This window comes from Sebastes fasciatus, chromosome 24, assembly GCF_043250625.1.
Source record: "Sebastes fasciatus isolate fSebFas1 chromosome 24, fSebFas1.pri, whole genome shotgun sequence".
In the NCBI taxonomy this organism is placed as follows: Eukaryota; Metazoa; Chordata; class Actinopteri; order Perciformes; family Sebastidae; genus Sebastes; species Sebastes fasciatus.
In genome coordinates this window covers 3,448,234-3,474,254 of record NC_133818.1, presented here as the reverse complement: position 1 = coordinate 3,474,254, position 26,021 = coordinate 3,448,234, and the positions used below count along the sequence as shown (strand labels likewise).

Genomic DNA, 26,021 nt, shown 5'->3' with positions numbered 1-26,021 from the left:
AAAATCACAATAGTTCCCTCTCAGTTGTATTGGAGTAGAAGTGCAAAGTAGAATAAAATAAAAAAACTTCTACCTCAAAGTTGTACTAAAGTACAGTGATTGAGTAAATGTACATATACCAGTCATCTGTGGTCGAATGTAACTAATAATAATAATAATAATAATATGATTCAGGTTCCAGCTCGGTCAAAGAGTCTGAAAAACCTAAAAGATGTTGTCAAATAGTGGACTTTTGTTTTCTAATTGATTGATTTAAAGGCAGCGAGTCTCGCTACTGAATAAGTTCCATGGAAACGATGCTTTGAAAAGTCAAAACATGATTTTATATGTTTTAATTATAAATGAAATGTAGCAAAAAGATGGTGTTTAGATCAATCGCGTCAGATTACGATAAACAACATAGTTTTCTTTTATTTAACCTCAAAGTTGATGTTTGAAATAATTAAAAATATTGATTTTTTTTCAGTCGACTGTCATTTTCAGATGTAGAAATACTAACTTTCAGGATTGGTCCTGGGCTTTGAAACCTGTTCATTTATTATCGGTCCAACTTTAAAAACAGCAGCTTCTTCTGGAGGATGTTGACAAATCGCAAGATGATTAATTTCAGGATTCTTTAAATACCTTAAACATCTCAACAGAAGCCACACACACATCTTCACTGTGTTGTCTTTTGGCGCATGTTTGGGAAAGTGCCAGCCAGAGTATCTGTCTCACACACACACACACTCACACACACACACACACATGGTTCAACCGAGGGCCTGGCATGGATCCTATGCTCACAGGAGGCAGTGGCGTCCCTCAGGGATCCATAACCAACCAAATAGCTCTGAGAGAGAGAGAGAGGGCAGCTAGCTCGCCCAGCTGGGCCTCAGCACTCTCTCACTCAGTGTGTGTGCGTGTGTGTCTGTGTGTGTGTGTGTGTTGGACCAGATGACACGACTCCCAGCGTAGTGTGATCACCTGATCTAGAGAGAGACAATTCAGTTGGATTGTGAAATGAGACTATAGAGTTCTAAACCCCAGAAAGGAGTTCGCATTGTAGCACATCCGGTTCCCACGTCTGGAAGTCAATGGGTTTTAGTGAGATGCCTGAAATAAGGTCTGTGGTTAACATAAACTGAATATAAAATAAAAAAAGCTGACATAAAATACATCAATAAATGCCCCACTTGTGTATTTTGAAGCCTTTATGTGTCCTAGTGGCTAAATGAGACGACTAAACGTCATCAAGCCGACTCGTCCTTCTTTACCGCCTCGTCGTGTATACTCGTGCGACCGTGGTGTAGTTCATTTATAACCTAACGTTAGCTTTTTACTTTGATTATCAGAGAGTGGACATATCTTGAGGTCCTTTAAAAATGTCAGTCTTTCCTCACCAAAATGTAGTGTAACTTTCCTGACAATATAGTATGGTATGGTTGGTACCAATGGACTCCTTAGGTTTTTCTAATTTCAGTATCTTCACTTGAAAACTCAGCCCGCAACAACCTCTGAAAGACAGAATAGCAGCCGGGCTCGCCGGCGGAGTTTTAAGGGGTTAAAATGTAAGATTTCAGGAAGACAATGGGAGTATAAACGCTGCTGGGTCTTTGTGGTAATCACATACAGTACAGGTGTTCTTTGGATCCTTCAGGTGTGCCTATTCAGTCTTGTGAAGGGCTCATTTCACGGTTGGAACATGGTCTCAGAAAAGTACAAAATGCAAAAAAGACTACAATGCAACAATCGCTCAAAATGACCCACGTGTTGTGACGCGATTTCAGCTTTAGGCTGGTTAATTTAAGCAAAATAAAGGAGGCGTATCAAGTCTCTTGTGTTAGCAGCTGTTGCTAATGATTTAATACAAATAAAATTGTAAAAACATTTTTCAGCGCTCGCCCTTTTTGCAACATATTTGAGCTCAATGGTAATTGATTGATACCGCCATTAAATTCAAGTTTTAAAAGTGCAACTTTAAACTGCGTTCTTGTTAATTGTTGCATTTAATCTTGCGACCGCGGCGTAGCTCGTTTATAGCCTAACGTTAACGTTTACTTCTGGCAATTGCATTCTTGCTTCAAAAATCATAAAAGTGGTGTTCACTTGGGGAGATTGTCTTCCTGAACAAAACGTGTAGGGCTGACCCGAATGCTTCGACGCTTCGACCGTTGCCATGGTAATATCGACCTCCAAATCAGTATTTGAATGCTTAATTTGGGGGTTTTCTTTTTATATACAAGTGTTATAATAATTTATAAATCCCAAAATATCCCATGAAACAAAGATATTCAACATTAATTATAAGTTATTCTCAGACGGACATCGCTGTTGGTGTGTGTAGAGGTGTGTGTGCAGTAGTGCAGATGGCCAAAAGTGTGTGGACACCCAAACGTTGCAGCCGTTTGTGATTGTTGAGCATCTCATTCCTGGTGTTGCTATAACAGCCTGATCTCTTCTGGTTTGTTCCAGTTCATCCCAAAGGTAATGGATAGGGTTGAGGCCAGGTTTTCATATTGTATGTGACCTTTTTGTAATGATTATTATTTAATAATAGTGTTGACAGGATAAAAAACAGGCTGCAAAGAAAATCATTTGAATAGACAAAATAATAATAATAAAAAACATAACATAGATGATTTTTAGTTTAGCTTAGTATGACCCTGGAATAATGTATTCAATACAGTGACGAAGAGAAAAGGTCCTTACTTTTACTCAGACTTGACTCTTGTTTCAACATTTTTATCAAATTAAGGCAAGCAAAGAAAAGAAATCAGGCTTTTTATGGTTCAAATTGAGCTTTTTTGGGGAGAATATTAATCATTTGTTTTGGTTTAGCAGCTAAAACCTTTAAGATCAGGACTCACAAGTCCGATTTTCTTCAGTCAGTATGTGATATGAGAGGCTGTTATCTTCAGGATTATTGTAGGAAACAATCTGTCAAATGATCGTCTTCGCTCAGTCAGTTAAATATGTAAAAGGGAATGACCCAGACCTTTTAGCTGTTAACTGTACCTGGTCAGGGTTAAAGGTCATGTGTGTGTTTGTGACTCAGGATTGAATTAGTGTTTGGTGGATGCTGCTGCTGCTGGTTGAGATGGATTCATGTGTTTCCTGGTGCTGTTCTGCCCTCTACTGGCTGCTGACAGGAAGTTACAATAAATGATTTTAAAGCTGCACGGCATCAAAACAAGAAATCCTGTTTATTTCTTCTAAACCTGTTTTTTGCAGCATTTTGCATGTTTTTTTTCAACACATTCATGCACGTGTGTTTCTAAATCTGCCTGCTGGTTCAAATGTTTAGAAATGAAGGTATCCAGAGCAAATATTGTGTTAGTATTCAGTAAGGTTGTTTCTGTCAGTATTTATTTCTGGTGTATTTTGTAGAAAGATGAAATAACAAAAACATACCTGACTTGGCTCCTGCGTAACTTGAGAACCTCTCAGCTTATGAAACTTTATTGGATTATTTGAAAGTGAGCGATATCTCTAATATTAGTTAAATATAATCCTCTGTATATGCTTGAACCTGTGTGAATGTGTGTGTTTCAGAGCTCCTGTCACTCCTCCGCCTCCTCAGAGTTCAAGGTCGCCGTGCGCGGCTATTTCCAGCTCGTCTTCACTTTGATCCGTGTCGCAAAATGACAAGGTAACGCAACTCGGGGGGTCAGCTGTGTTACAGGAATGCTTCCACGGATCGGGAAAGAGAAAATCAATCCTGCCTGACAGTGTCTTCAGGATACTCCGACCTGACTGGACCATGACAACTGCAAACACACACATACACACAGACACACGCAGAGGAAAGTGTATAGATAAATACTTAAACTCACACAAACAAACACTTGTAGTACACACAAACACAACCAAATATAGCACCCACACACGCTCCAGCTGTCTCTCTGTCTGACACACATGACCTCTGTCAGCCCCGGTTTGTCTGTCGTCTTGTCAAGGTGCATCAGAGAGACGAGCGGGCGGCCAAAAAAAGTTCATCAACAACTAACTGCTTCTGAAAAGTTTAGCTCAGAAATTAAAGGATGGATGGAGATCAAGTCTGATGAGCTTTGACATGTGAGTTTGTCTCGTTGACCAACAGCAAACCATGTTGACCTTCTGAGGCAACGAAGACGCAAAAGTGCATCGCCCCGTGAGAGACCCATCTCCAGCAGCTCAGCCTCCGTCGTTCTTCGCCACGGGATCTTTGGTCGGCCTCGTTTCCTTTTTCCTGGTGGTCCATGTGAGAGGATACCTCCATGTTTGTCAGGTATGGACCATTTGGGAATTTGATTCGTATCTTTAAAATCTAAGTCATTTTTAAATAGAAAAGTTATTTTTTATGACATACAATACTATGACTTTTTTATGACATACAATACTATGACTTTTTTATGACATACAATACTATGACTTTTTTATGACATACAATACTATGACTTTTTTATGACATACAATACTATGACTTTTTCACGACATACTATGCTATGACTTTTTTATGACATACAATACTATGACTTTTTTATGACATACAATACTATGACTTTTTTACGACGTACTGTACTATGACTTTTTTACGACGTACTGTACTATGACTTTTTCACGACATACTACACCATGACTTTTTTACGACATACTATACTATGACTTTTTCACGACATACTACACCATGACTTTTTTACGACATACTATACCATGACTTTTTTACGACATACTATACTATGACTTTTTCACGACATACTACACCATGACTTTTTTACGACATACTACACCATGACTTTTTTACGACATACTATACTATGACTTTTTCACGACATACTACACCATGACTTTTTTACGACATACTACACCATGACTTTTTTACGACATACTATACCATGACTTTTTTACGACATACTATACTATGACTTTTTCACGACATACTATACCATGACTTTTTCACGACATACTATACCATGACTTTTTTACGACATACTATACTATGACTTTTTTACGACATACTATACTATGACTTTTTTACGACATACTATACTATGACTTTTTCACGACATACTACACCATGACTTTTTTACGACATACTATACTATGACTTTTTCACGACATACTACACCATGACTTTTTTACGACATACTATACTATGACTTTTTCACGATATAATATACTATGACTTTTTCACGACATACTATACTATGACTTTTTCACGATATAATATACTATGACTTTTTCACGACATACTACACCATGACTTTTTTACGACATACTATACTATGACTTTTTCACGATATAATATACTATGACTTTTTCACGATATAATATACTATGACTTTTTCACGACATACTATACTATGACTTTTTTACGACATATTATACCATGACTTTTTTACGACATATTATACCATGACTTTTTTACGACATATTATACCATAACTTTTTTTACGACATACTATACTATGACTTTTTTACGACGTACTGTACTATGACTTTTTTCAACATACTATTCTAGACTTTTTATAACATACTATGACTGTTATGCGAAGACCATTTTATGACATACTATACTATGACTTTTTCCTTTTTCCTGGTGGTCCATTTGAGAGGATACTTCGATGTTTGTCAGTTATGGACCACCTGTGAATTTCATTAGTATCTTTAAAATCAAAGTAATATGAATTTTACTTTGAAGTTGAATTGTGACTGTTGCTCCAGCCTCCTTCCTCAGAGGTTTCTGTGGCCAAACAATGCCTGTAAGCATTAGTAATTACAACCGGGCCTGTAGTTGTCCCCCCCTCCCTCTCCTGTCTGGAAACACACGGGCATCTGTGGAGGACGGTGGGAGGGTCGCAGGGGTTGTGAGGGGGACATATTTCTGACGAATGTGCCATCTCCATAATTAGCTCAGAACCAACATATGAAACATTAAACACGCCAGGCGCTGACGACAATCAAAACATTTCATTTGTTGTCAATTATTCATTACTTTGAAGGTTCTGAAGGGGTCGTTAATATGGAAATAAGCTTCGATGCTAACAAGGTTGTAGTATCTGATTCCAAATCATTTGAGCACAGAGCACCCCTTCTTTCCTTTTTCTCTTTTAGGCTAATATTTTGCCTTTTTTGTCCCCTTTATAGTGATTTCTTCTTTCCTGTTCTTCAAACAAAACCATTTTCTGACTTAAAAACAAGCAGCTTTTATCCACTTTATTAAAAGTATTTGATGGAATTCTTTGATAGCTTTGTGTTCAGCTCGGCCTCAAATAAAGTTAAACCACCCAAAACTGATGCAGTACATTGTTTTTTTAGTTTCCTTTTTGCACCTGGCGTTATTAATGTGTACTTCCCCTCGGTGGCTGTCATACCACACCCGCCAAGAGAGTTGCTACTAAAGTTCCCGTCTGTAGCCTTTCACAGTTTAGTTCCCCTACAATTAATTAATGGGATGAAAAGTCTCACGCAGCACCTCACTGCTGCAGCTACCTTTGCCAGCTGTCAAATTGGAGAGACATGGACTGGAAAAATAAGCCTGAGACTGGGGCTATTTAAGGTAATTAGTTTTGATGCATGCAGCTCTCAATCCCTATTACCTGTCGACTGCTGCCACCACCGACTGCCCAGGGCGCCGTTCAGTTGGGGAGTTCGGCTTAACATGTCCATGCACATGACGGGAGGGTGAGGAGAGGACTGGTGATGTTTTACAGCCACTGAGTCGATGTTTACAGAGGAAGGATGTCAGAATAGGTGAACATCTAGGCGAACATGCCTCCTCCTCTAGCCTCTACACTGAGTGACACGAGATGGTGACGAACATTTTTTCAACATACTATAGTATGACATTTTTAAAATGACATACTATACTATGACTTTTTTTTCGACATACTATACTATGACGTTTTTTTCGACATACTATACTATGACGTTTTTTTCAACATACTATAGTATGACTTTTTTTTCGACATTCTATACTATGACTTTTTTTCAACATACTATAGTATGACTTTTTTTTCGACATACTATACTATGACGTTTTTTTCAACATACTATACTATGACGTTTTTTCGACATACTATACAATGAATTTTTTTCAACATACTATACTATGACGTTTTTTTCGACATACTATACTATGACGTTTTTTCAACATACTATACTATGACGTTTTTTCAACATACTATACTATGACGTTTTTTCAACATACTATACTATGACTTTTTTTCGACATACTATACTATGACGTTTTTTTCAACATACTATACTATGACGTTTTTTCAACATACTATACTATGACTTTTTTTCAACATACTATACTATGACTTTTTTTCAACATACTATACTATGACGTTTTTTCAACATACTATACTATGACGTTTTTTCAACATACTATACTATGACTTTTTTTCAACATACTATACTATGACGTTTTTTCAACATACTATACTATGACTTTTTTTCAACATACTATACTATGACTTTTTTTCAACATACTATACTATGACGTTTTTTCAACATACTATACTATGACGTTTTTTCAACATACTATACTATGACGTTTTTTCGACATACTATACAATGAATTTTTTTCAACATACTATACTATGACGTTTTTTTCGACATACTATACTATGACGTTTTTTCAACATACTATACTATGACGTTTTTTCAACATACTATACTATGACGTTTTTTCAACATACTATACTATGACTTTTTTTCGACATACTATACTATGACGTTTTTTTCAACATACTATACTATGACGTTTTTTCAACATACTATACTATGACTTTTTTTCAACATACTATACTATGACTTTTTTTCAACATACTATACTATGACGTTTTTTTCAACATACTATACTATGACGTTTTTTCGACATACTATACTATGACGTTTTTTCAACATACTATACTATGACGTTTTTTCAACATACTATACTCTGACGTTTTTTCGACATACTATACAATGAATTTTTTTCAACATACTATACTATGACGTTTTTTTCGACATACTATACTATGACGTTTTTTCAACATACTATACTATGACGTTTTTTCAACATACTATACTATGACGTTTTTTCAACATACTATACTATGACTTTTTTTCAACATACTATACTATGACTTTTTTTTCGACATACTATACTATGACGTTTTTTCGACATACTATACAATGAATTTTTTTCAACATACTATACTATGACGTTTTTTTCGACATACTATACTATGACGTTTTTTTCAACATACTATACTATGACGTTTTTTTCAACATACTATACTATGACGTTTTTTTCAACATACTATATGACTTTTTTTCAACATACTATACTATGACTTTTTTTTCGACATACTATACTATGACGTTTTTTCGACATACTATACTACGACCTTTTTTTCAACATACTATACTATGACTTTTTTTTCGACATACTATACTATGACTTTAAATTTAAAATGTCATAGTACATAGTATAGATTTTCATGGTACTTAATGAAACTTTACTCAGGTTAAAATGATCATAGTGTTATCATAGTACACTTGTAGAAGTTATTTTATAACTGTAATCATAGTTGTTGTTTTAGGCTCAGATGTTTGTGAATGAGATGCAAATCTCATGTCTTCCTTCTCTTCTTTTCTCCCCAGAAGAGTGCAGAGTCTTCTGAGGATGACTGAGTTCATCCTTCGCTGACTTCATCCACGTCTTCGTCTTCTTCTGTATGAATGCAGACGGTGTAACCAGAAGGATCGGAGGGGGGTCACGCCAAGATCACGCCAACAAAAGTGTATTGTTCTTATCAAAGACTTTATTCATTTTACTCGTGGCTCAGGTAGTGAAATGCATTTCTTTAACATCTATAACGCGTCTCTGCAGGACAGATGAGCCGATCCCTCGTCGTCTCAACACCATCATAGACAGCGACAGGATACCGGTGAGTCCTCTTACTCATAGATTCTAGAAAAGATTACTTGATAATCATCATAAAGGTCATAGTATGTCATGTAGCGTTATTGCACAGAGCGGATTAGTAATCAATCATTACTTAATATAAAAATATGGATCTATAATTAATAACTCAAAATTATGAATCATAAACGGAGGAGTGATGACAGTCAGCAATAACAATTCACCCTTATATTCAATTCAATTATTTAATTTAGGACGGCACCCAATTTAAAAAAAACAAAAAAACAGGGAAAATGTGTGTGTATGTATGTATATATATATATATGTATATATATATATATATACATATATATATATATAGTATAGTATGTCGGAAGAAATCATAAAAAAGTCATAGTATAGTATTTTAATAAAATAGTCCTACTACAGTATGTCCAAAAAATGTAAAAAAAGAAAAAAGTCATGGTATAGTATGCCAAAAAGAAATTATAAAAAAAACATAGTATAGTATGTCGCAAAAAAAAACATAAAAAGTAATAGAATAGTATTTAAAAAAAAATAGCCATGATATGGTCTACCTGTCTACTTACCTTTTTTAACATTAAAGGGATAGTTCAGGTGTTTTGAAGTGGGGTTGTATGAGGTACTTATCTACAGTCAGTGTATTACCTACAGTAGATGACGGTCAGCACGCCTCCAGTTTTGAGAAGCAGACAGGAGCACCAGCACGGGAGCAAAGCGTGGACGGGGGCAGCAAAACCTAAAATAAATATCAGTTTAAGTGTACGCTCTATTAAGAATATTTTCACCACTTAACCTTACCGTCAGACAGCCCCTTTCTGATGGGGAACTGAAGCCGTTGTATCCATCTATGCTCTAGTCAAAGCCACCAGAGTCCATTGAAAAAACCTGTAATTTTACCTTGCCGAATACGGGAGCTGCTGGTCTACCGCTGCCTCGATCAATTAATTTGTTTGTGTTTATTTATTTATTTATCTAAAAAGGATCCCCATTAGCTGATACCAATGGCACCAGCTAGTCTTCCTGGGGTCTGAAATCATGTACATTAATTTATCACATACATACTATATACAACATCACATTTGTGTTACACCAATAACACTAAAATTTTCAAACATATATAAATTTCAGATTTCAAATTCATACACAAATGTTCCACAACTTTTGTTTAGCCTCAAGGCCCATCGTCAGGGAAAAGGAAATAAGAAAACCATACATGACCAACACTGGACTATCGATCAGCTGTTTAAGTAATGTATTCTTAGATGGTATTTGAATGAGGATTTGTTAGAGGATTGACGGATGTGAAGAGGGCTGCTATTCCAGCGAGTGATGGCGCGGTAAATGACCGTCTTTTTTAAGGCATTAGTTTTTTAGAGTTAACATGATTTGGCCATCACCTGCTGTTCTAGTGAAATGACTGCGAACGTCCCTGCATCTGGTAATTTGACTGTATAAAAACTCGGGTTTAGTAGAATAAATGCTGTTACTAAAGAACGTCGCTGTGCTTAAGGCAAGTCTTTTCTCTACTGGTAACCATGACAGTTTATGATGCAAGCTGTCTGTGTTCGTTCTCATGGGGCAGTGTAACACAAGTCTCGTTTTGGGCAATTTGTAGTTTCCGCAGTATGCTTTTCGGTGCAGAAGACCATACAGGTGAGCAATAGTCCAGGTGGCTTAAACTTAAAGATTTAACTACTTGTCCCAGAACGTGTGCCGGAACATACGGAAGGCATTTTTTTGCCACGGAGATACCATTTCCCATTTTCCTGACAATTGTTTCTATGTGCTCGACCCATGACAGTTGATTGTCTATAGTTAGTCCCAGTAATGTGACCTTATCCACCTGCTGCATAGGTTCACTGTCCAAGTAGAGATTCATTGTGGGCATCGATGACAGCTTATGACTAGATCCCAAAATAATGGATTTGGTTTTTGAGATATTTAGTACCAACTTATTTTGTTTTATCCAATCATAGACCAAGTTTAGGTCTAAAGATAGAACTCGGTCTAGTTCGCCGCTTGTATTTGCTGCGTAATACAGTGTGGAATCATCGGCGTACATTTGTATACTAGCTTTATGCAATACAGATGGCAAGTCATTTGTGAAGACGGAGTACAGGAGAGGTCCAAGACAGCTGCCCTGCGGCAGGCCACAGTTAAGCCCTTTACTGTTAGACATGCTGCCATTGTAATACACCCTTTGTGTTCTGCATAAAAGATAATTCTTCATAAATGTGATGGCACTTGATCTAAATCCATAACGTTGTAGTTTATTAATTAAAAGGTCATGATCTATGACATCAAATGCCGCGCTGAAATCCAGTAACACTGCACCTGTTATCCTAGAATTATCTATCTCTTTTAGCCAGTCGTCTGTCATTTGCGTTGTCAGTGCGGAACAAGTGGAGTAGTGATGTCTGTAAGCATGTTGAAATGTAGTGTACAGGCCATTACAGTCAAAGTAATCTTGTATTTGTGAATGGACTATTCTCTCCATCAGTTTGCTTAGTACAGGGAGAATACTGATGGGTCTGCTGTTCTGCCCAGTAAATGTTAATCTGCCATCTTTAGGTAAGGGAATTATTTTTGCCTTCTTTCCAAATACTAGGATATATACCTTCCATTAGACATTTATTTAATATGTGACATATGGGACCAGAAATGTAGTCGGCTGAGAGACAAAGTACCTTACTGTCCAGCATATCAGGAAGGGCTTTTAACAACTTCCTTACTTCACTCTCATCCACACTGTTAAACTGAAATGAACAACTTTTGTTAATCATTATATTGTTACTTATAAGTTTGAGAGTATTGGAATCCACGCTGCTCATATTCTGCCTTAGTGCATCGACCTTATTCACAAAGTAATCATTAAAATAATTGGCTATGTCAAATGGTTTAGTCAAAAACCTGCCATCCGACTGAACAAAAGAAGAAGGGCTCCCAGTTTTATTTCTCCCCATTATTTCATTTAAGGTTCTCCAGAGTTCTTTACCATGTAGTTTCACTGCATTTATTTAATTTTTATAATATTCCTTTTTCATTCTTTTATTCTGTTTTGTCACTCGGTTTCTCAATTGACAATATTTTAGTCTGTCTTCCACAGATCCTGACTTTGCTGATTTGGCTTTGTCTCTCTGTTTCATAAGGTTTTTTAAAGACTCATTGAACCATGGAGCTGGTCTGGATTTGGCGGCATACTTCTTCACGGGAGCACGGTCGTCGACAATCCTCATAAAGATGTTCATAAAAATATGTAAAGAAGCCTCAGGCTCCTGTGTAGCATACATCCTCCAAAAAACGTTCTGAGATGAATTTCTTATACATTGTCTTATTAATAATTTTGACACCACATTTAGGAATTATTGTGTGACTTTGGTGAATCCGAACTCACCAAAGTCACACAATAACAAACAAACTAACCGATCGAGGCAGCGGTAGACCAGCAGCTCCCGTGTTCTGTGAGGGTAAAATTACTGTTTTTGTCAAAGGAGTCTGGTTGCTTTGGTGAGAGCATAGATAACGGCTTCAGTTCCAATATGCAAACATAGACTGTATAACTGTCTCACCTCAGGGTAAACTGGCAAAAATATTCTATATGTAGCGCATACTTAAATTGATATTGATTTTTTTCGGTGAACCTAAAATACATTTTGCTGCTGCCCGTCCACTTTGGTTCTGTGCTCCTGTCTGCGACTCCAAACTGGGGGTGTGCTGACCGTCATCTACTGTAGGTAATACACCGACTGTGTATCTCATACAAGCCCACTTCAAAACACCCAAACTATCCCTTTAAACACTGGCTTTGTACTGCTGTCCACCACAGTATCTTTTCTGATATCACCAGAGTCAGACACGTTCAAATGCAAGACATTAATTGTTGTGATAAAAGAGAGAATAGTGTCCTGAAATGTGTTTTTCCTTTTTCTGTTAGAGATGGATGCTGGCTCCGTTTGTTCCAGTGGCGGGTTCAGGCAGAGTGCAGAGGTGGAGGACCTGGTAAGATATTCCTTTTGTCTTTGACTTTATTTACAACTTGTATTTGTAGCTGAAGGATTTATGAAGCACATTATTTAGTAGGGGTGGGGGAAAAATATAGTATAGTATTGTATATAGTATTGTATATAGTATTATAGTATTGCGATATTTTGCGTGGCAATATTGAATCGATACACAGACACCAAGTATCAAACTTTTATTATATAAACTATTAACCTCTTAACAATCTGATGGCTATTGTGTCTTTCAGAGGTTGTAGCTGCTCAGTTTTAAAGCTAGAGTGATACCGGTATTTTATGAAACTAGAAAACCTAAGGAATCCATTGGTGTCCATGTCATGTGAGATTTTGGGAAGAATTGTAAATAACGCTCCATATTAAAATTTTGGTGAGGAAAAACGGGCATTGCCATTTTGAAAGGGGTCCCTTGACCTAGATACAGTGCCTTCAGAAAGTATTCAGACCCACATTTTGTTATGTTGCAGCCTTATGCTAAAATTGATAAAATTACTTTTTGTCCTTATGAATCTACATGCAATACACCCTAATAACAAAGTGGAAACAGAATTTTAGAAATTTTTGCAAATTTATTAAAAAAGAAAAACTGAAATATCACTCTGTCAGGTTGGATGGGAATCGTTGGTGGAGACTCATCTTCAGGTCTCTCCAGAGATGTTTGATTGGGTTCAAGTCAGGGCTCTGGCTGGGTCACTCAAGGACATTCACAGAGTTGTCCCTAAGCAACTCCTGCGTTGTCTCGGCTGTGCGCTTAGGGTCGTTGTCCTGTTGGAAGGCGAACCTTTGGCCCAGTCTGAGGTCCTGAGTGCTCTGGACCAGGTTTTCATTAAGAATATCTCTGTACTTTGCTTTCCCTCAACCCTGACCAGTCGCCCAGTCCCTGCCGCTGAAAAACACCCCCAAAGCATGATGCTGCAACCACCATGCTTCACTGTTTGGATGGTATTGGGCAGGTGATGAGCAGTGCCTGGTTTTCTCCAGACATAACGCTTAGAATTGAGGCCAAACAGTTCAATCTTGGTTTCATCAGACCAGAGAATCTTGTTTCTCACAGTCCGAGTGTCCTTTAGGTGCTTTTTTGCAAACTCCAAGTGGGCTTTAATGTCCTTCTGGCCACTCTGCCATAAAGCCCAGATCGGTGAAGTGTTGCAGTGACGGTTGTCCTACTGGAAGTTTCTCCCATCTCCACACAGGATCTCTGGAGCTCAGCCAGAGTGACCATCGGGTTTTCGGTCACCTCTCTTAGCAAGGCCCTTCTTCCCCGATGCTCAGTTTGGCTGGGCGGCCAGCTCTAGCGAGAGCCCCGGTTGTTCCAAACTTCATCCATTTAAGAATTACGGAGGCCACCGTGCTCTCGGGGACCTTCAATGCAGCAGCATTTGTTTGTAGCCTTCCGCAGATCTGTGCCTCGACACAATCCTGTCTCTGAGCTCTGTAGACGGTTCCTTTGACCTCATGGTTTGGTTTTTGCGTTGATATGCGTTGTCAGCTGTGACACCTTATGTAGACAGGTGTGTGCCTTTCCAAATCATGTCCAATCAATTGAATTTACTACAGGTGGACTCCAGTCAAGGTGGAGAAACATCTCAAAGATGATTGAGGGAAATGGGAGGCACCTGAGCTAAATTTCAAGTGTAATAGCAAAGAGTCTGAATACTTATGTCAATGTGATATTTCAGTTGTTCCTTTTTAATACATTTCTAAAATTCTGTTTCCACTTTGTCATCATGGTGTATTGAGTGTAGATTGATGAGGGACAAAAATTATTTTATGGATTTTAGCATAAAGCTGCAACATATGAAAATGTGAAAAAAAGTGAATACTGAATACTTTGTGAAGGCACTGTATGTAAAGCAAAACTCTGAGACGAACAAACTGTATCTTATTAAATAAAACAGATGTTGTCAAACTGTCGACATCTCACGGCTTTGGTTTGACCTCCCGGTCACATTAGCAACCTGTCTCCTTCTTGTCTTCAGATGATGTCAGTGGAGAGAGTGGCGGAGTACACCGAACTGGAGAGCGAAGCACACTGGGAAACCCAGAAGCGTCCTCCTCCCGATTGGCCCAGCAAAGGCCAGGCGACCTTCGACCGGGTCAGCTTCTCCTACGGCGGCGACGGCGCTGCAGAACCTGAAAGCAATGTTCCGACCCAAAGAGAAGGTCAGCCGTCTTTAGTCTTCAGAGGACTGAATTCATCACGTTCAACCTAAACTAATACATTAAACCAGATTCTTCTCTCCCGTGCTTCAGGTTGGTATTGTGGGGTGAACCGGTGCTGGGAAAAGCTCTCTGGTCTCAGCTCTGTTCCGCATGGCAGAACCTCAGGGGAAGATCTACATCGACGGGGTTCTGACCTCTGAGATCGGCCTCCACGACCCGCGCCAGAAGATGTCCATCATTCCTCAGGTAAACATCAACTCACCTCCTCTTATTGGCTGTTAAAACGCACACACGCAGAGGAAACAATCTGGGGACGTCCCGATCAAGTTGTTTTGGTTCCGATTCTTATATTTACGTAAAGGTTGATTCAATATCAATCAATCAATCAATTGAGTATTAATATTGATAGGTATCTTTAGATTTTAATGGTACTTACTACTCTTGCCAATACTGCTTATTGATCCGGTACTTTAACGGTACTCTGAACAGTTGTTTTTCTTGTTTTTAGAGAAAAAATGAAACAAATTAATAACAGGATTAACATTGCTTTATTTTGTCATAAATAATGTATATACATTAACATTCGAGTAGCAACTGCAACAGTATTGTTTAGAACAAATCACTGATAATGTGATAATTAAAATGTAAAATAGTAAAAAATATTTCTAGTATAAGAAGCGGTCATGTTTTGAACAAATCACTATTATAAACTATAATGTGAGGGTGAATCGGGCAACTAGGGATGAAGGAAAACATCTGTTGAAAACGGTGCATTTCTCCACCTGTATCTGATACACTTTGGCTCGATGTTTTTGACAGATATCTTGTTTTTCCGCCCTTACAAGCAAAAAACGTGTCGCTCTTTTGGCAACAATCATTGTCTGCATCGACTAAACTGAAGCAGAACCACATTTTGGACCGGTTTGTTCTCTACGCCACTGTCGCTAAGAGCCGGGTCTCTTTGACGACAGGCCGAAAGAGAGATCTCTCCTCTGGATTGGAAAATGCATCATTGACGATTGTTTTAATTTTATAACAAATTACAAACAGAGTTTGCGAGTTCAAAGGCGCAAGATAACGTTAATGTGGCCGAAATAAATAGGAAATACATTTTAGTAATTAAGTAGCGTTCAGTAAAGATCAGATGGGATTCGGCTCTCACGGCACGTCTGTTTCTCCTCTCTGCTACACTGCTTTACTGTGGCCTATTTCAGAATAAGGGCTATTAACCTGAGCCCAAAACAATTTACCAATTACAAAGGTTAAAATAGCTGGAGACTGTACTACATTAAAGTCCTCCCTCTCCCCTGTTTTCCAGGACCCAGTGTTGTTTACAGACTCCACGAGGAAGAGCTCCAGCAGCCGGCGCGTCTGTCCACAGCCGTCCTCAAGAAGAACCGCATCCCGGTCATCGACGAGGCCACGGCCAACGCGGACCCCAGGTACCGCTGACACAACTCGCCTCACCGGCAGGGGAAAAGTGACGCATACTGCACCAGAACTGCACACAATGTGACCTTTTATTTTTTTCACCATCAAAAGTGTAATGTTCTTATCAAAGTCTTTATTCATTTTACTTGTGGATTTCTTTAACATCTACGACGCGTCTCTACAGGACAGAAGAGCCGATCCAGAGAACCATCCCGGACAAGTTCAGAGAATGCACCGCGCTCACTGTAGCTCGTCGTCTCAACACCATCATATACAGCGACAGGATGCCGGTGAGTCCTCCTACTCATAGACTCTAGAAAAGAGTACTTGTTTATCACCATACAAGTCATCGTATAGCACGTTATGAAAAAGACAGCGACGTACATAAAATTTGCCTTGGCGGAGGTCATACTACAGTATGTTGAAAAAAATGTCATAGTATGCTCTAAAAATACATCACAGTATATGTTGAAAAAAGTGGCTTAGATGAAATTCAACTTTATTGTCATTGCACACAGTACAACTGAAGAAGCTATGTTGCTTGCGGTGGCGTTGGCATGAAAGAGTAGCAGAACAAGCTGTGAACTAGAGGACAGGAAGGTAAGTCACACCTGCTGCGATTAGTGATTGGCAGTGGCTAGTTGTCAAGTTGAGCAGTGTGTTTGGTTTCTGAGCGCTGCGATTGGCCGGTGTGCAATCTGGAACAAGCGCGGTCAGCTGTTGCGCAATCAGTCCGGGGCGAGTTCAGGTGCAGTTGCCAGCACATAAGCCGGGAGTTTGTGGAGCGACAGCGGAAGCGGCAGTCGGGGTGCGCATAGACGTGATTGTTTGCTCAGACGCTCATTTTGCGAAGACTGAATTTTGCAAAGACCGAGTCTGGCAAAGGTCTGTCTTTGCAAACTTCAGTCTTCGCAAAATGAGCGTCTGAGGGCGAGGGCACGGGGCTATGCCCGAAGTGCTGCAGGATTTTCTCCAGGTTTGTCCTTTTTTTCCTACATTCTGAACATTTTATTCCATTTCTCTTGATACCATGTGCTTAACATGTGCTACAAACATTTGCCTGTCTTTCAGAGTCCTTCAATCCTGGACCAAACCTCATGGCTGCCCTTTGTCTGAATCCTTTCTTCTCACCCTTGGACCAAAAGAACCACAAGAGACCACGCAAAGAACTTCTAAGGCTGAAGACGCAAGTGACTATCTTTTTTGAAATTCCTGCTTGGCACAATTTACTTCTCATGTGCCAGGACTAAACCCTTTGTCTGTCTTTTCTCTTAACCTCTGCGCAGAAGAACCTGCGAGAGTTCGACCAAGCTAGGACGCCGGGACGCTGTGCCCAATTTTCTACAAGTTTGTCTGCTTGTATTCTCCTTTGTCCGTATTGTTCTCTTGCTGCATGCCACATGGCTGCCCTTTGTCTCAACCTCGCAACAAAAGAACCTGCAAGACGCCAGCAGAAGTGCTGCTACCGACAGATGGACACAAAGAACTTATTCTGAGGTGAAAGACTTATTTTTAAACATTCCTACTGCTAACAACCGAGTCTGCCTTCTCACTTTGCACGCAGGAACAAACCGAGTTGGCGCCAACCTGTGAACTCTGGAGAAACAAAGGATTGAACCAAAACTCTCCAAACGTGACTCCTCCGACATCTACGGATGCAACCCTCAGTTAACCGAGAAAATACTTTTCTTCCGTGGACTGGGTAAAGTACCTGGTCCTACCTAAGCGCAGCATTAGCGGATGGCTAAGCAAGAGACTGTTTAACCTCTGTCGATGTACATTACTGATGACATTAAATACTGTTTATTGCCTTTTGTGTGTGACTACTTGTAGTTAGGAGATTTGGGTAGACGTGTTTAGTTACGCTTCACACAGAGAAAAGTTCTTGCGTGCTAACTTAACTCTTATCTAACCCGACACACATTAATATTAAAATCTCTAATCGCGCACAGACAGACATGTCTTCTTGTCTCAAGATGGCAACTTAGTTATAACAGATTTAAGCTGTGGTTTAGGCTGCTGAAGAAATGACAATTGGAGAAACATGCAAGGGTCTTGGGTTGGGTAGCGTATGATCCAGGATTTGAGCCTGCAATGTTGGATGGGAGATTTAAACTGGGGGTCGGGAGAGGTGTCGCGCGTCTTTCTGTTCGGTTGCCTCAAAAGGTCGACTGCGGAGCTGTCGGGATTTAGCGGATACATTTGGACTGGAAAAGCAGGACTTTTTCACGTACCTGCAAGTTAGAGATTACTTTAAGGAAAAAAAATACAAAGCATAAAAACAAATGATTACAATTTGATTACTATATTCTCTGATGCGTATACAAAAGAGAGAAGTAAAAAGTTGGTATACAAGACTCTAAGAAGCACTCTACAAACTACATTAAACAAAAATGGGAGAAAGAGTCAGACTCACAGGAGGCAATGTGGAACCTCAATGGCTGATCGTTTCCATATTTTTTGGGCATGCCCTAAAATACAGCCGTATTGGCAAGAGGTGGCAACTGAGATCCATAAAATAATTGGAAAAAAGTTAAAATACTCATTCGTTACACTATACTTGGGAAAAATACCACATTGTGTTTCACAAAGATAAATATTTAATAAAGAGTCTCTTGGCAAGTAGTAAGAAAGCCATAACGCCAAAGTGGTTGCAGACTGATCCTCCGACATTAGAACAATGGCGGGGTATTGTAATGAAAGACTCGCATTTATTTTAAGGCTGGTACTGGGAAAAATGGATTGTGATTTGATATTGTAACACCCGTGATGACCTCATGTTCTCAAAAAAAAAAGATGGCAACTTAATTTCATAGATTAGACAATGTTAAACTGAGACATTCAGGTACTTACTAGCCCTGACTGAAACCTGTCCACAAAACACCACTACCGCACCAGCTGCGCTCTCTTTCTCCTCCAGTTTAAACACTATTGATCAAAACATCAGTGGCGCAACTCATTATTCCTCCTCCGACCTCTAGTCTGCTCGCTCCAAACACGTTCGCCTTATCCTTTACCAATAACATTTCAACCATAAGTAATCGCTTCTCTGAGCCTGACCGACTCGGCCTGCGGCCAACAGCTAAAAGTACCAATCCTACCTACCGCCTACTACCTTTCCTGTCAAAAATACTAAAGCACAAAGTCTTTAATCAAGTCTCTGAATTCTACCATCCGGCTTAGAATATGGCACTTTATTCTTAGTAGAAAACAAGCAAACTACAAACGAACAAACTACTGTAGGGAACAGGTTTGGTTATTAGCTAATTAATAAATAACAATTATCAATAAACATTAATAATGAACGGGGCACCACCCTGGAATCAGGGACCAATAACCAAAACGTTAATTCAGTCTCATAAGGGGATTGTTCACTCCAAATGCCAGTATTTAAACACTACTTTACACCTAGGAGATGAAGGGTGAATCCGAGCACTAACTCTCACAACCGGCTGTTACCGCAATACAAATGCACAATAAACACAGCCAACTGCTATTTAAAGTAAGACCATTTATTTAAATATAGTAATATCAATCAACAACACTCCAACAACATCAATCTAAATCAATAGCTATTAAACAGTAGTAATTAATGATTAACAACACTTTCAATAAACAAATGGATATTCTACAAGGCAGCTCTAAGCACTAAACTAGAATCAAGCAAAACACAAAAGCAAGACAATGTGTGTTTGTGATCACGTTAGCCAGCCGTGCACTGGTCTTTTACTAATAAACTACAGCTACAGATCTTCACGTTTTGGCAGAAGCTAACATAAGGAGAAGCCCACAGCGTGGAGCACACAGTCAGCAACAGTAAACAAAGCATAACAAACAAGCAAAGCAAGTAAAGCAAACAAATGGACTCAGCGGTCTGTACGTTTAGTACAAATCAACAATAGTTATTAACTTATTAGAATACACAATTTCACTAGTCTCTGCCCAGACACAAGCCTCTTACTTGAATCGCTTCTCCGAAGCGATATTGGCGTATATCGTTGTTAATTGGTCCGGCGGTGTCGCGCGGGCTCGGACAATAACGGGCCATTATGATGCTGATGAACGGAAGGGCTGATCCTCCGTGTGGCAGCGGATGGGAAAGCAGCCAGAAATGAAGGAAAAGGCGGTGCGCACTTTTCCTTGGTGAAGAACGGGGTCCTTAGGCCGCTCTTTATCGCCCAGGACCTGGTGAGGCCCCTACACTACGAACAAACTACGAACAGGGAAAAAAAAAAAAAAAAGAAAGATTAGGACAAAAGACTTGGAAAAAACTACCATCACACATTTAAGTACCATCAGCCATTGAACTACGATTAACTGGCATTAAACTAGGAATGTCTGATGGTAGTTTATCTAAACTACCAACAAAATACCAAACTACCACCAAAAGACAGCAAAAAACTACCATCAGACATTAAATACGGATAGACTACCATAAAACTATGATAGATCATAGAGCATACTATACTATAAAATTTAGTTATATTATGACATTTTTACAGCAAACAAGTCAAATAAACAAGTAAACAAAACATCAAATATTCAAATGCTCCAATCAATACATTTACTTCCTCTCTTAAGCACCACTTCCTGTTTGAGTTCCTGGCTGGATCTTGTCCTTCACAGTCTTTTCCACAGTATGGTGTTTTAATGACTTACCTTCTCCGCCGCCGCACTCCTTCCTGCAGCCTCGGCTACTGTCTCCAAGCGCTGGACCTGGGGCGACGGAGCATTCTCCGTAGCTGTCCCGTCCCTCTGGAAGTCGCTCCCCAAACACGTCCGAGACTGCGCCGGTCTGTTGAAATCACAAAACAAACCTCGCCTTTTTACAACTGCTTTAAATGTGTGATTAATGTTGTGTGTTGTATATTGTTGCCGTGTTGTTTGAATAAACTGTTGTACCGTGAAAAGCTATGCTATGTACTATGACGTATTTGTAGAGCATACTATACTATATCTTTTTCGACATACTATGACATTTATGCATTTTTCTCTACATACAGTACAGTATTTTTTTCTACATACTAGAGCATACTATGACTTTTTATTTTTTTAAACATACATTTCATGACTTATTTTTTTCAACATACTATACTCTGACGGATTTTTAGATCATACTATGCAATGATATATTTTTAGAGCATACTATATTATGAAATTTTTTTCAACATACTATACTATGACTTTTTTTCAACATACTATACTATGACTTTTTTGTCGACATACTATACGATGACTTTTTTTTCAACGTATGATAATATGACTTTTTAATGATTTTTTTTACATACTATATGACTATATTTTTTCAAAAACTATACTATGACTTTTTAATGATTTTTTTGACATACTATATGACTATTCTTTTGACATATTATACCATGAATTTTTATATGGCATACTATACTATGACATTTTATGACCTACTATACTATGACTTTATAATGACATACCATGACATTTTTATGGCATAATATGCTACATCATACTATTGTCACATTTTTGTGACATACTATATGATATTTAATGACAAACTAAACTGTAGCATGCCATACTGTGACTTTTTTATGGAATTCTGTACTATGACATACGATAACTATTTATGACATTTTATGACATACTATACTTTGAGATTTTTATATGACAATATAATGACAAACTATACTGTGACTTTTTTATGACATACTATGACTTTTTATGACATTTTTATATACATAATAAATTATGACTTTTTTTATGGCATACTATACTGTGACTGATTTTTTTGACATACCATACGATGACTTTTTATGACATTTTTATATTCATAATAAACTGACTTTTTTATGGAATACTTTACTATGACTTTTTAGTGTTCTTTGTATTAACTGTGTTCCTTCAATTATCCTTTATTAATTTTATTACCTTTGTTTTATATTTATTCAATTATTTTCTGTTAGTAGTACGGTCAAGTAGTTAGTCAAATAAACATTTAATTTTATAAAGAACTTGGTTACTTGATTTGTGTGTATATAAACAACTAAAATCACTGTTCACCATGTGCAAGAACTCAATGAGACTCAATTGATTAATATGAAATTTTGAAGTTTACCCTGTTTCTTTTTCAAAATTGGGTGCCGTCCTAAATGAAATAATTGAATTGGATATAAGGGTGAATTGTGATTGCTGACTGTCATCACTCTCCTTCACATTTTACAACAATTCATGGGTTTATGATTCCTAATTTTGAGTTATTAATTCTAGATCCATATTTTGATATTTAGTAATGATTGATTACTAATCTGCTCTATGCAATAACGCTACATGACTTCATGACATACTATGACCTTTATGATGATAAACAACAACTCTTTTCTAGAATCTATGAGTAAGAGGACTCACCGGTCTATGATGGTGTTGAGACGACGAGGTATCGGCTCATCTGTCCTGCAGAGACACGGTAGAGATGTTAAAGAAATGCATTTTACTACCTGAGCCACGAGTAAAATGAATAAAGTCTTTGATAAGAACAATAAGCTTTTGTTGGCGGGATCTTTTGAGTTTGTAACTGCTGCACTAGTGGTTTGATGTTCTATGTTATGATACAGTTCTAATTACCAGATGAAAAATGCTTCCCTTTTCTAACATGCAGATCATAACTACGTCTAAAAGCACCAACATACTTGCTTTCACTGCACGTTTGCTACAGCAGGACCAGCAGCTACAGCAGGAAGCTTTGAAGACAAACTAATAGGAGGAATAAAAACGGAGTACACAGTACTACTGCATGCATTTTTTGCCAATGAGGTGAGTTGTGTCAACAGTACCTGGGGTCCACGTTGGCCGTGGCCTCGTGGATGACCAGGATGTAGTTCTTCCTCAGGATGGCACTGGCCAGACACACCAGCTGCCTCTGGCCCACGCTGAAGTTGGAGCCCGACTCGGCCAGAACCGTCTCCAACTGCCCGGGCAGCTCCTCCACCGCGGACTTCAGCTGCACCTGCAGGGAACGCCGAGTGAGTGATTGCCTGACGCACACGACAATGGAAGCTAGAAGATCAACTGCTGGAGTGTGCTGATTGGATACTGACCTCCTCCAGAGCCTTCATTATATTCTAAATATAGCATACACTTAAACTGATTTTTTTCATGTTTCTAAAATCCGTTTTGCTGCCGGCCCCGTCCGCAGCAGTACATTGCTTTGCTCCCGTTCTGGTACTCCTGTCTGATTCTCCAAACTCCAACTACTGTAGGTAATACACTGACTATGGTGAAGAACCTCATACAACCCCACTTCAAAACAACCAAACTATCACTTTAATATGAAAAGATTAAAATTCTTCCTTACGGTCTCTGAGCAGCAGGCGGCCAAAGGTGGTGACGGTAACAAAGATGGAGCAGATGCCGTGGAGACGGACAGCGAACCAGCGAGAGGTGGTCAGCAACAGTAACCAGGCCTCTGTTCAGGACGAGGACATAGATTATAGACACTGCACTGACGCAGCTCACAAATGCTTGATATTGATGAGCAGTGAATGTAAAGGTGCTGAGGCTGAGGAGAACCTGAGTGCAGGTCCTGCTGGGCATCGAAGGCTTTCTGGAACCTCTCCTCTGCTCCAAAGGCTCGGATGGTCCACAGGCCCTGAAGAGACGACGACAGGTGGGGCAACACTGGACTCCGAGCTGCAGGACAGATGAAAAAAAAGTATAAGGGCTTACAACATTATGATATAAGTCTGTGATTATTATTATGTCTCCATAAGTTGTTGCAGCAATTTTTGGGTTGAAACCATTTGTTACACAGATTAGGTGCTAAATTTAACAATTAACTATAATTAATATTAACTCTACAATTTACCAAATAACATTACTTTAGTTTTGTTCAAGTTTAATGATAATTTGTTTTTATATCAAACCATATTTTTACTTTGCTCATTTCTTTAGTGATGTCCTCTCAATACCCAATTTATGTAATCCAAGACTGTTTAGGGACCCCAGTATGCAGAAATATTCAAACACACCATTTTAGAATAGGAGAAATCACCAATCAATTTTCAGGTCACCTGCCACCATGGCAGACAGGTTTTCCTTATATTAAGAAATATTATTTTTAAAAAGCAATTCTAAAGCCTAAATTAAATATATGGTAAAACTTCATTTTACAGGTCCACAAAATCCACAGTAATTAGGTGATAATTAGCAAGTAACCTATTTGTAAAAATTCTTTGGAATTACTGCCAAATTACCCCAATATTTACCTATACATTTATTGAAAATTACTTTATTATAAACATTATTTCATAATTATATTCAGCTATTTCTCAATAGCTGGTAATTTATTTAATACATTTCCAGGAAAAGAATACAAGGTTAATTGATCTGCTTTATTTCCATGTCTGCTGGTATATTGATGATAATTAGCAAATAACTTCTTTTAAATTTCTTTAAAAACTCTCTGAAACATGACATTAGCTTCCAGGTTACATCTGTGTTGACAATAAGTCACACAATGGTGAGATTTGTGTCTTTTATTAGTTTTGGTTTTCCACCTCCGATGAAGAGCAGCGCCTAAGGGCCCTATTTTAAAGATTATATACTATTTTAGCATATAATTATTAAATTATGTTTATAATAAAGTAATTTTAGGTGAATATTGGGGTAATTTGGCAGTAATTCCAAAGAAATTTCAAATAGGTAACTTGCCAATTATCAACTAATTACCATGAAATTTGCAGACCTGTAACATGAAGTGTTACCAAACATAGTCATGCATTAAGGTTACATGATATATAACATAATTCTACAGCCTGGTACCACTGACTCAGAGTTTACAATTTTAAAACCTATATTTCAGAAGTGGCATACAAAAACGTTAATTTCAGACCCTGAATCCAAGACTGTTTGACACCAGTATGCAGAAATATTAAAAAAAATACACCATTTTAGAATATCATAAAATAGCACATTTATAGTGCATTCAAATAAAGTAGGTCAGATTTCAAAGTGCCTGTTGTGCAATTAGAAAAAGTTCCCACAGCTGTGTCCGGTCTGTGCAATCAATCAATCAATCAATCAATCAATCAATGCAACTCTTACTGTGTTATGTTATCAGTTCTTTTACTAATATTTGTCAAACAATGAAGAAAACATATACACAAAGGTGAGTTTTTAGCATGGTTAGTGATTATTGTTGGTTTGTTTGTAATTGTTTTAGTCTTACCTGTTTGAAGCGCGCGCTCAGGTCCTCGTTTGCTCCCAATCAAAGGTCCGACTGACAAACAGGAAGTGGAAGAATCCAATGTCATTAATACAAGAGGGAACCAGACTGTACCAAGTGGCGGTGGAGCACAGGGGTTTTTTTATGGCTTAGTTTGATTTATTTGCACAATTTGGATATAAAATATGCACTATTTAATAAAATAAAAAATGACATTATTACTCATCAAAAACAAAACAACAAATGAACGACCAGAAAACACACATATATATATGAATTATTTTTTTTTAATTAATATTTTAGTTTGAATTATGTA

At 38.2% G+C, this 26,021-nt stretch overlaps 2 protein-coding genes and 3 long non-coding RNA genes across 13 annotated transcripts in view; 3 read left to right on the top strand and 2 right to left on the bottom strand.

Moving 5' to 3' along the window:
- The window catches only part of LOC141762754 (uncharacterized), a 52,437-nt gene extending 46,198 nt beyond the window's left edge, over window positions 1–6,239 (top strand). The window contains exons 5-7 of the long non-coding RNA XR_012592888.1: window positions 3,535–3,631; window positions 4,082–4,249; window positions 6,109–6,239. This is a non-coding gene — a long non-coding RNA (uncharacterized LOC141762754). The remainder of the gene's footprint in view (window positions 1–3,534; window positions 3,632–4,081; window positions 4,250–6,108) is intronic.
- A 6,494-nt stretch (window positions 6,240–12,733) lies between these two features.
- LOC141763008 (ATP-binding cassette sub-family C member 4-like) lies at window positions 12,734–16,966 on the top strand. Of its 2 annotated transcripts, none has more exons than XM_074627241.1 (5): window positions 12,734–12,901; window positions 14,898–14,967; window positions 15,221–15,327; window positions 16,400–16,523; window positions 16,697–16,966. In XM_074627241.1, exons 1-5 carry the CDS (start codon window positions 12,839–12,841, stop codon window positions 16,759–16,761), a joined length of 429 nt encoding a protein of 142 aa, XP_074483342.1. In that variant the 5' UTR covers window positions 12,734–12,838; the 3' UTR covers window positions 16,762–16,966. The 2 variants fall into 2 exon arrangements, with proteins under 2 accessions (XP_074483342.1, XP_074483341.1); XM_074627240.1 differs by having other exon boundaries at window positions 12,746–12,901; window positions 16,400–16,593.
- A 494-nt stretch (window positions 16,967–17,460) lies between these two features.
- On the top strand, window positions 17,461–18,327 carry LOC141763006 (uncharacterized). Of its 4 annotated transcripts, none has more exons than XR_012592962.1 (4): window positions 17,461–17,488; window positions 17,680–17,698; window positions 17,799–18,009; window positions 18,077–18,327. It is a non-coding gene; the product is annotated as an uncharacterized LOC141763006 (long non-coding RNA). The 4 variants fall into 4 exon arrangements; XR_012592965.1 differs by having other exon boundaries at window positions 17,680–17,702; XR_012592963.1 differs by lacking the exon at window positions 17,680–17,698 and having other exon boundaries at window positions 17,802–18,009.
- Window positions 18,328–20,234: 1,907 nt separating this feature from the next.
- LOC141763007 (uncharacterized) lies at window positions 20,235–21,680 on the bottom strand. Its single transcript, XR_012592966.1, has 2 exons — window positions 21,075–21,680; window positions 20,235–20,725 (listed from the first exon to the last, which is right to left on the bottom strand). It is a non-coding gene; the product is annotated as an uncharacterized LOC141763007 (long non-coding RNA).
- A 1,179-nt stretch (window positions 21,681–22,859) lies between these two features.
- LOC141762709 (ATP-binding cassette sub-family C member 4-like) lies at window positions 22,860–25,808 on the bottom strand. Of its 5 annotated transcripts, none has more exons than XM_074626720.1 (6): window positions 25,709–25,808; window positions 24,052–24,171; window positions 23,837–23,947; window positions 23,397–23,488; window positions 23,316–23,338; window positions 22,860–22,935 (listed from the first exon to the last, which is right to left on the bottom strand). In XM_074626720.1, exons 1-6 carry the CDS (start codon window positions 25,791–25,793, stop codon window positions 22,887–22,889), a joined length of 480 nt encoding a protein of 159 aa, XP_074482821.1. In that variant the 5' UTR covers window positions 25,794–25,808; the 3' UTR covers window positions 22,860–22,886. The 5 variants fall into 5 exon arrangements, 4 of the variants coding, with proteins under 4 accessions (XP_074482821.1, XP_074482819.1, XP_074482818.1 ...); XM_074626719.1 differs by lacking the exon at window positions 22,860–22,935 and adding an exon at window positions 23,041–23,235; XM_074626718.1 differs by having other exon boundaries at window positions 22,893–22,935; window positions 23,316–23,488.
- Between the last annotated feature and the right edge of the window lie 213 nt (window positions 25,809–26,021).